The sequence below is a fragment of the Alligator sinensis genome, unplaced genomic scaffold (genome assembly GCF_000455745.1).
Source record: "Alligator sinensis unplaced genomic scaffold, ASM45574v1 scaffold737_1, whole genome shotgun sequence".
In the NCBI taxonomy this organism is placed as follows: Eukaryota; Metazoa; Chordata; order Crocodylia; family Alligatoridae; genus Alligator; species Alligator sinensis.
In genome coordinates, this window is record NW_005841930.1 from 3,616,769 (window position 1) to 3,628,003 (window position 11,235).

Genomic DNA, 11,235 nt, shown 5'->3' on the forward strand with positions numbered 1-11,235 from the left:
CGGGCCAGGAAACACGAGCTGCCGGGGGCGGGCAGGACACAGCTCGGCTCCGCATGGTCCCCATGCGCCGGGCCGGGCCAGGCAGCACGAGCTGCATGGTCCCTGAGCGGCTCATGATCCCCAGCCCAGCCTGGCATGCGGGGACTGTGCGGAGCTGAGCTGAGTCCTGCTGGCCCCAGGCTGCTCGTGTTCCCCCGTCCGGCGCGCAGAGACCACACGGAACTGAGCCAGGTCCTGCCGGCCTTGGAGCTGCTCATGCCACCCGGCTGTCAGGCGGCACAAGCAGCCCCGGGGCCAGCAGGACCCGGCTCGGCTCTGCGCGGTCGCCATGCGCTGGGCCAGGTCCTGCAGCTGTAAGAAGGGCATGGCCGTGGCAGGACCCACCGTGGCACGCAAGAACCGCATGCCACGCTGGCTCCTGTCAGCATGGGCCAGGCCCCAGGGCTCCCACCTCTGCCCCCTGTGCCTGCAGGGGGGTGAGGACCTGGCCCAGCCCCGTGTGGCTCACTAGTCCAGCCTTGCACCGGAGCAAGTCACAGGACTCCGGGAGGCATGGCTCCTGTGCGCGCCTCCCGGAGCCGTGCAACCCGCTCCAGTGCAAAGCCAGACTAGCGAGCCTCAGGGATCTGGGCCAGGTCCTCACCTCCCCAACAGCCCCAGGGACATCTCCCCCCACACCACTACTCTCCAAACCCCCTCCACATCCTCCAAACCAGAACGTCTCTTTTGGAGGACTGGCTCCAGGCACGGTCTTGAACCGTGCCTTGCTCTGCTCTATTGCAGAGTGGGTTTTTTAGACCCCTGGATATCCAGGGGGTCTAATTTTCTCCCCACGCTGCAAACTTGCAGTGCAGGGAACATTTTTTCATTCCCGCACATGCCTGTTGCCCCACCTCAAAGGGGTTTGAGGTGGGGCAACAGGCACATGTGTGCTCATCTGGATATGCCCTATGTGTTTAATCAGATTAGCAAAACATTTCATTTTAAAGACCGTTTTATTTTGTTTCTTTTTGGATAAAGAGATTTTGATACTGGGTTCTCTATTTCCTACAGCCTGGCTAATGACTCTGAGAAGAGTGTCCTGGATCTAAATGTGAACAAAATGTTTAGAAACTATGCTAAATACTAAGGAGTTTTTCAGGACAAGGAATATAGTTTTTTAGGAGCAAGAAACTAATTTTAGGGGAGCAAGATTTTTAGAAGGCCAACACAGGTTTATGATACAGTGCCTAAAACTGGAGCTACAGGATTCTCTCTACCACTGAGAAATTTCAGGGAGTGAACCCTATAATAGAAGGGCCAAAAACTTATGCTTGAAACTGTCAGAGGGGAGATACCAGACTAGTGTGACTGATGTTCTGACTTATAGTCCAATTTGGGTTTCGTAATGTCAACATCCATCATAATAGCCAGTCTTTTATTACATAATCTGGCATTTATTTTGTTTGTTATAACCATAATGGTCCTGGGTATGACTGTAAACTGCATCTGACTGGAAGGCCTGGTGGCAACGTGGTGCTGTTACCCAAAAATTCACTAAGACCAAGTTTTTATTAGTGGGATTGTTTATTGCTAAGGGTACCAGGGAGTTATACATTTATTAGAGACAATTAGCTTATTAGAAATTGCATTACCCTACCATACACATACTTACACATACATACATACATACATTCTTGCAGATGACACACTTACATAATTAATCCCAAGGGTGTTGCAGATAGGGATGACCAGTCCCTATCCATTGATGGAGTGGGGCTATCCGACCTGGCATGCACAGGCACGGGCTCTGGTGGTGAGGCAGGTTCTTCCTCATGTTATTCTCTCTCTCACCCCCTTTTATACAGTTTATATTGCTGGGCAAGATTTCTGGATGCTTCTTCTTCAGGCATGCACTGTTTAGTTGGCACGTAACAAGCTCCCCCTTATCTCACCAGTTGGATCTGGTCTTCTTGTCAAAGATGTTGCACAGACATCTGGCCTTCAACAGGAGGCTTCTGGTTGCTGACGCTGCAACTTCTTCTTTTATCCTTGTTTGTTTTCTTTGTGTTATCTGCTTCTTCTTTGTTAGTCATACATACCACATTCATACCCTCTATTAACCTATTGATTAGTTACATATTTTTTTAACCCATTGGCTACAGTGCGGCTACTTGTGGGGGGAACTTCCTATTAAATTCCACAATGCTGCAACCTCCAGAGTAAGATGAGTATAAGGTTCCTCAAAAGCCTAGTCCCCACTGCCTTGTGGGTGCTCCTTGGTTGAAGAAAGCCTAAGGGACATCACCCTAGCAAAAACATACCCTCACTGAGGCATTAGACAGACAGCAGCAGTTCTTATCTGTTGTGCTCTGGCAGAAGCTACAGCCATCAAGGCACTGAACATCTGTACTCACTCTGGCCTTTAGATTCTGACTCAATGGTCTAAAGGGGAGGGGGCTCTTGGGCAGCCTCTACACCTCCATACTCTTGCCGAGGCATATGCATCAAAGGTCTTGGTATGGTGGTTACAGGACTCAGTACAAGCAGATTCATCAAGCACCTGACTAGACCACTTTAGCATACTCTGTGAGCAAGAGAATCAACAGTTGCCTACAATATAACTATAAGTAAAAAAGAGCTAGCTCATAAATATAGTAGTAGTGTCAACCAGATAATAGGATTCACTAATTGTTTCTATTCTTGATTAGGTAGCATCTTTCTCTTTCTGATGTTCATTCTTTAGCAGACTTTTTTGTCTTGTACAGCTTGGTAAAATCCACACTAACTTAAAAATTATCTCCCCTAACTTCACTGCAAAGTTTTTATAAACCAAATATTTTTCCTCTAATTGTGAAATAATTCTGAAATGTTAAATGTAAAGGGATATTACAAGATTCTGTATTGTCTCCCTCAAACAATAAAGCTGATCTTGGGTATGGTGGTCCAACTCATTTTGAATCTGAATACATCAAAACAGCAGTTATTCATGGTAGAATTAATAGTATCCTACACACACTTGTGTTATAAACATGTGATAAGTCCTTACTCAAAGAAAAATCATGTTTTTCCATGTTTACATTTGATTTCTATAATCAAATACTGACTCACCAAAACACTTCAGTCATGCTGCTTTTTGTATGACATCTGTTTAATTTTATTTGTATGGGTCTCAGGCACATTGACTGCAGCCCTGCTCCCATGTGACATGTTTTGATAGAGGAAAATGAATGTACAGAGTTTATTGTTTAATACCAGCCATGATCTAGAAGTGATAACTTTAAACTTTGTCAAGAAAAGAGTGTAGAACTCTGTCGTAATGCTATCAGGTCATGTCTAGTAGGCCTGTGTAAAGTGACTAGTATTCGCTTCTGATTCAGATTCAGCCAATTCGGGGGACAGTGATTTGATTCAGTGATTTAAATTACTGTCCCGATTTGATTCAGCCTAATCTGATTCAGAGATTCAGTAGCAGCCAAATCTCTGAATCTCCAAATCAGGCAGGCACATCCCCCGCCTGCTCTCCCAGCTCCAGCAATGGCTGCTCCGCCTGCCCCAGCTCCCGGCACTTGGGGGAAAAAAAAGTCGCGACTCAGCGGGTACTGCCTGGCAGGGGGGTGATCCCCACTGCCCCATGCTGCATGGGGAGCTCTGCATAAGCCCCCCAACTCTCCCCCTTGCTCCCCCAGCTCCCCACGGGTGCCCCACACAGGCCAGCTCCGGCCCTTTAAAAAAAAAAAAGAACCAAAAATCCCCAGACTCACCGTTCCTGGTGGCAGAGGCCGATCCCCACTGCCCCCCACTGCCCCACACCATGTGGGGAGCTCTGCACAAGCCCCCAAAGCCCCAAAGTCGCTGCAGGAGCAGTGAGTCTTGGGGCTTTTCTCGGCTTTTTTTTCTTACAGGGCTAGAGCTGGCCCAGATGGAGCAGCCGTGGGGGGGGCTGGGGGAGCAAGAGAGGGGTCGGGGGGCTCGTGCAGAGCCCTCCATGCAGCGTGGGTCAGTAGGAGGCAGTGTGGATTGACCCCCCTGCCCAGCAGCACCCAGTGAGCCAGGGATTCTTTTTAAAGTATCCCCCTAGTACTTACCAGCTCGGAGTCAGCTGCAGCTCCCTGCTGCAGCCACTGGGGACTGTCCAAATCATCAAAGCTCTCCAAATGTTTTCTGAACATTCGGAGAGTTTTGAATCAATTTGGAGCTTTAAATTGGTCCCCTGATTCGATTCAGATTCAGAGGTTCAGCCACTGAATCAGGGCGAATCTCCTCTGAATCAAATCACCAACCGTAGCTTCACACGGCTCTAATGTCTAGATCATTTCCATAGCACTCCCCAGAGCATAGCTCTCAAGCATGCCCTTCCTACCCATTCACACTACTCATGCACATGAAGCCCCCTGCAGGTGCACTTCACTTCTTGAGCACAACAGAGAGTGAGACCTTAGGGGTGGGGTGCCCTTAAGCACTGTAATTGCCTCATTTCTGGGATTGGTATATATGGAAAGGGAGATGTAAGACCAGCCCTCCTGGGAACACTGTGAAAGGATAGAGATACCCTTTTCTCATGTGATTAAGTGCGCTCTTGAATAATTGCAATTTCTATAAGCTTAGTGGGGCACATGAATTTTAGTTGTATATCCACTGAAGTCAATGGACTTATACTAGGTTTTCTCTCAATCAGTGAATTAAATGTGGAGGGAGCTGCTACACTGACCACTAGCCTTTTCCAAGCTAATCAGTTGTTTCTCTTAGTAGATTATGACATCTTTTAATTACTGTGGCCATCGGCATCTCTAAAAGAATTTGATATGTTCTGGATTCATCTACACGTGCTTTACTGCAGAGTTGACATTAGCTTTGCAGTAAAGTGTCACTGTCTACATGTGTGCCCGTATTAGCGCACAGTAAATTAATTAAATCCACCATAGGATGGTACTGCCTAGGACAAGTACTGTCCTACAGCAGAATCATTTAGTGTGCTGAAATGCACCTGTTCCACCCACTGTCCCTGTACTTGATTCTAAGATGAGGGGTTTTCCCCCCATGTTAAATGGGGAAAAAAACCCTTGTCTTAGAATCAAATATGGGGCAGTGGGTGGAACAGGTATCTAATGTTGCTCAGACTTCAGTCCCTACCACAGCTGCTGCCCCCTCCCCACCCTGCCACCTCTGGACCCCAACATCTCCCCCCGCTCCCCTACAGCTGCTGCCCCTCCTCCCCGCCATAGCCTCTGCTCCCCCACCGACCCCTCTCTCTCCCACACTTACCTTTGTTTCACTGTGTTCATGCAGCAGCCTGGGGCACTAAGCACAACCCCAGCCCAGTCCCATATCAGTGGCATGCAACCCATACAGCTGCTACATGGGCTGAGCTGGGGCTGTGCTCAGTGCCCAAGACTAGAACAGGGATGAAGCCTGCCAGTATGGAGCAAAGCTAAGAGTAAGCAGAGGCTGAGTGGGGAAGGGTGGGAGAAAAGGTTCATCAGTCTGACTGGTTCATCAGTCCTCAGATCTGCTTTTGTTTCTTCTATCTGTAAGTTATATAATATCTAAGCAGGAACTTAAGTCCCTGCTTGCTGTTGGTCAAGTACAGCCTTAGCACCAGGTCACAAAAATGTGATACTTCTATAGGCACTCCTATTTCATACACAGGTAGGGTATGTGTAAGTTATTAATTGTTATATTTGTGCCCTCAGATATTGAGGAACAGGAGGAGCAGCTCCTGCATGAAACAGAACAAATAAGTGAGGTACAACTGACTGCTTCTGAGGAATTCCTAGAACCTAAACCTAAAGGTTAGATTTGTGTAACATTTATTTCCTTGTTTGTTTTTTCTTTTCAGTTCAAGGTTAAACATAAATAGTCACAGTCAAGTACATGCCCGGACACACACAGATATAATTAATAGTATATTATTAATCTCTTAAACTAGGGACAGAAGTAACACATAAACCAGTTTAAGTAATGAGAAACTGTTTTAAACCTGTAATGGAACAGAAGTTCAGTGCACATAAACCAGTTTCAAAATGGCCAAAACTGGTTTAAGATAAACCTGATTGAATGTACTATCAGACTTAACAGATTTAGGTCAAACCATTTTATAGAACTTCTGTCCCAGACCCCTTCCTGGTTCAAATTAAATCGCAGTCCTCCAGCATCCCAGGATGCTTTGCAGCCCTGAGCTGGGCTGTGCTCTGCTGTCTGATTGAGCAGAGCAGGGTTGGCTCTGCCCCTCTGCTCTCTAGCCAGAGCATCAAGAGCTGGCTGACAAGGGGGTGGGGGTGGGAAACCTGACTGGGAATACAGTCCGGTCTGCCTGGCAGGGGTGGAGCAACCAGACTTTTCCCCACTAGAGTGGAGCGGACAGGGCCATGGGCCAGCAGGCTCAGTTGGAGGGGAGGGAGGGGTGTTTAAAATCCCTCCATAGCACACAAGACCCCAGCCCAGGTCTGCATGGGTGGGGGCTGCCACCCTTCTGCCCCCCACCCCAACCCCGCTTCCTGCTGCAGGAGAGAGCAGGGGTGTGGCCACATCCAGGCCAGGGAGGGCGGGATAAGGGAGAGAAGGGGGTTTAATCCCCCCTGCCTCCCCTCTCCCACCAGCACTGGACCCCAGCTACGGTCTGCCTGACTTTCTCCCCTTCTGGCTGCTCAAGTGGCTGGAGGCATTCCAGACCTGTCATGGGCAGTGTGTCAAGTGAAGGCAGGGGATGGGGACGGGGGATTAAACCCCCCTGCCTCCCTTCTCGCACTTGCGTGGGACCCCAGCCAGGGTCTTCTGGCTGGCTATTGGCCCCTCTGCTGGCCACTTGAGCGGCGGGAGGTGTGGCACCAGGCAGTAAGCTGGCCCAGGTAGTGCTTCAGGCAAAGGGAGGGGAAGGAGGCCCAGGCTGGCTCTGGCCACGCCCCCCGCCACTTAAATGGCCAGTGGGGGGAAAGCCAGGCAGACCCCAGCTGGGGACCTGTGCCAGTGGGTGAGGGGGGTGAGGCAGGGGGCTTTAATCCCCTTCCCTCCCCTGCCTTTGCCTGAGGAGCTGCCTGAGCCATCTGGCCATACCCTCCACCGCCTGAATAGCCAGCGGGGGAGGGTGGGACAGAAAGCCAGGCAGACCCCTTTTGGCATCCCATGCCAGCGGGAGAAGGGAGGCAGGGGAGTTTAATCCCTCTGTCTTCCCCCACCCCCCTTTCACCTGAGGCACTGCCCAGGCTGGTGTCTGGCCTTGCCCCCCGCCTCTCAGGGACAAACCTGGCAAGGGCTGCTTCCCTCTTCCCCCTCCAGGCACACCCCCACTGTGACCATGCAGGCCAGGGTGGGGGTTTAAACCCCTCCCCAGTCATACTCAGAGGCTTACCGGGGCCTGACCACAACTCCCCCCATCCCTCAGCTCAGGTTCCCTCCAGCCTTCTGGCCATTACCAGAAGGAAAGCTTGGTCTAGTACCCCCCAGCTTCTAGCCTGAGCCACTGCAGGCATGTGGCTGCATTTCCGGAATCAAAAATGAATGTTTATTCACTTGCTTCTTGGTTCAATCTACGCATTTTACACTAACCTGTAAATATTGAATCAATTCAGGCTTTTTGAATGCCTGTTATTTGCCTTAAAGAGTAAATTTTAGAACTGAAGATTGTGAATGTGTCATTATTTAACATAAAAAGTATGTTATTGTCACAGACTTTCCATTTTGAAAAAAACAAGAAACCCATTTCCATTATCCATTATTCCTAGGTAGAACATTCATTTGGTAAACATGTACAGGGGTGGATCCAAGGGGTGCAGTGGTGCAGTCACACCCCCCACCTTTAATTCTTGTTCCATCCAAACTTTAAAACCAGCTGTTGGGAGAGGCAGCAACATTTCTATTCAGGCAAAGTTGAGTCAGTTAACTTTATGTCACATTGTCATCTCTCAGATCCAAACTAATCTCTCTCCACTCCACACATGCTAATCTGTCTCCACTCCACACTGTTATGGGTAGGTTTGTGCAGAGCTGAACTAGGCATGTTTGGTCAGGCACCCCATGCTGACCACTTTTACTTTTGCTGCTGCCTTTACCTAAGGACCCATTGTTCAGGGTTCTCCCCTCTCCTACAGCTAAATTAAGTCCATAGCACCACCACCACCCTGGGCTTATAAGGGATGCAAAAGAAACAAAGTTAAACAAATAAACCCACTTAGCTTTTCACTGGTTTCATGCCTCCAGCTTGCTAGGCTTTTCCCAGGCTTCACTTGCCCATAGCGTCTTATCTTTCTGAGGCTTTGAGGACCTGCAGGGCTTGTACAAGTGAATAAGCAAACAAAAGAGAAGGCTTTATTCACAGCCCCTCCATGTGGCTGCTTGAGCTCAGCTAACCCCAGGCTCCAGGCAGCTTTGCTCTCTGCCAGTAAAGCCACCACAGAGCCTGCTTTCAGCATCTTTTATTCCCCCATCCCCGTTGGTTCACATGGCTGGCTTTCCTTCATTCCCCATACCTCGTTTAGCTCCTTTGCTGAGAGGCTTGCTGCATCCCTAGACCTAGATCCTCAGCCTCTAGTGAGTCCCTGCAGCTCTGGGGTGGGTGTGGAAGAATGCTTTCAGGATGTGGGGCCGTTCAGGTTCCTCCATAGCAATAGGGCTGGGCCCTGTTACAATGACCTGCATTTTTAAGGGTCTGGATGTTCCACTATTCGAACTATCCTTTCTTCTCAATTTTGCTGTCTGTTAGCCATTCCTGGTAACATCTGTCTCCTATTTCACAGCCTTGTGGACTGTTTTTAGCTCTTGATAGAAAACTTAACTCAAATATGGTAATATTAACTCAGGTATAGAAATGACTGATGGTGAAGTATTCGAGGCACTGCCAAGATATTCAAGAAGGCTAGATTTTGTTTTATGAATCTGAATAAGAGGTGCACATTGAACTATGATGACAGTACTAATGATGCAGTAACTTTTGACTACTTTTTGCCTAGCTTCCTGTGGTTTTTAAACGTATATATAATCTAAAAAATTCGTGTACAGTTCAGTAGTTATTTCTTTTTGCTTTAATCTTAAACTAAATAACATAATGCTTAGTAAAGCATCTAGTTTCTTTTTAATTGAAGAAAAATGTGTTGTATTTTATGTAATGATGTGCCACACCATCTGCAACCCCTTTTTCAAAATCCTAGATCCATCCATGAATGTGCACAATTATTTATTTAGTGAGTGCCTAATAAAATGAGTGTTTGTGAAATTTAGGATAACATTTTTGTCTTCAAAAGTCTTTTGTGAACTTTTGATCAAATTAGGTGGAATAGGATAGAACTGTCAGCATGGTGAGGAGAAATCCAAAGTCTAATATGAGAAGGGGAATAGGGAACTTGAGAGAAAATACCAAGATATGATCAAATTATATCCTTCTTAATTACCTAAATGATCTTTTAGCAGGCTGAAGTGCTACTGGTGATTTTTAAATTAATTTTCCCATACTCAGATAAATAGATTTTGAATAGTGCAACAAAACATGTGGTCCATGAAGTCTAGGGAAATAAAACATGTACAATATACTGAATAATGTGAAGAGAAGTTAAAATGACAAGGGGGAAATGCATGTTTTCAGACGTTCTGAGAATAAGTAGCTACCTTGCAAAGCCCTCCAATTTTTTCCCCTTTGCTAGTATTCTTTCTGGCCAGGACAGAGCTAGCCTCCCTGTAGGACTGTCTGTCTCTATGGTAACTATCCTCAGTAACAGGAGAGAAAGTAGAAAGCAAATGAACATGAGAAGAAATCCAAGGAAAGGATTAATTCCCTATAAGGCTATAGATCTAAGTGAAGGGGAGAAAGGTCCTATCCTTACACACTGATGTGTGAAAAAAAACTGTTCCAGGGTAAGAAAACTTGTGAACTAACAGGTGAGACTTGGAGATGCACATTGAGAAGGAAGGGTCAATTGACTGGCTTTTAGGTCCTTTTTCGTTTGATCCACTACCCACCTTTTCCTTTAACTTTTGCTAATTTTATTATAATCTCTTTACAAATCCATTTTACATTGAATGATCCCTGTAAAATAACACAGCATTTGTAAGATCATATACAGTTACAGAATACAGATCATATACAATAGCACATTACATTTTTAAAAATGTTTTCCTCTTAGTGAATACAGCAAGCCAGCCTGAAACAAAACAAATACCTGAGAGACAATCTCTTGCTTTCAGTGAAGTTCAGGAAGTAGGAGCAGAACATGAAACAAGTTAGTTGTTCAATATGGAGTTTTTTACATTTTCTCACACAAAAATATAGCCTTTTTTGCCTCTATTGTTCCTTCTCTCTTTAATATCTCCAGCTGCTACTGTACACCATCTGCTGGTAGCTTTTGCTTTAGCTATAAGAATTATATAAGACTTACCTTTCATATATAACACAGTCATGTCCTTTAACTCTTTCCTATTATAATATACTTTTAACTTATATAGCACTCTTGCAAAGATAATGCTCTTTCACAGCATTGTCAACACAAATTCCTCCTCTGTGGATGCATGTACACATGCCACTAAGGCAATGTGAGAAACTGTGCAGGAGTCAGGTGATCCTGGACGCAGCATTTACTTGTGTGCCCAGGACCATAGCAGTCTGAGCTAGGGCAAAGCAGTAGGGATGTGCAAAATGGGATGTATTCGATTCAGATTCGGATTTGATCCGAATCGGAGACAGTGATTCGATTCAGTGATTCGGATCACTGTCCCCAATTTGATTCGGCCGAATCCAAATCTGAAGATTCGATGCTGATTTGGAGAATCAGCAATTCAGCCATAGACTGTCACAGGCCAGCTGGACGCTATGAGTGTATCAGTTTTATCACAGGCCAACTGGGCTGTTTAATTCAGTTTTGGATCGAGGAGGCAAAGTTAGGAGTGAAGTAAAGGCAAATTTATTATAGCTTACACCTACACAACAGTTAACAGAAAGATAAATGCGATAAGCAGATAATGAGGTATTAAAGAGCTAATACTAAATAATAATAACAGATAATAACAACAGATAGATAGATCAATTCTGTCGCAGGCCAACTGGGTACTGCGAGGGTATTAGCCACTGGGCTGTTCAAAACAACAGATAGACAGGCATGGGTTGGCAACTTATCGATAGTCCCTCGATGCCAGGTACGCGTCAAGTGATTCCAGTGAAGTCAGGCGTCCCCGATCGACGCTGTCAGAGGGATTACCGGGGAAGTTCCCTTGATCAGGATCCAATCCTCACTCACACCGGGAGTCCGGGGTCCGGGTGTGGAACAGCAGTGA

General features: G+C 46.7%; 1 protein-coding gene across 1 annotated transcript in view; it reads left to right on the top strand.

The window, feature by feature from the left end:
• Nucleotides 1-11,235, top strand: part of AK9 (adenylate kinase 9) — a 191,359-nt gene that overhangs the window by 92,267 nt on the left and 87,857 nt on the right. The window contains exon 18 of the mRNA XM_025198858.1: nucleotides 5,673-5,771. Coding sequence (XP_025054643.1) covers nucleotides 5,673-5,771 — 99 coding nt within the window. The remainder of the gene's footprint in view (nucleotides 1-5,672; nucleotides 5,772-11,235) is intronic.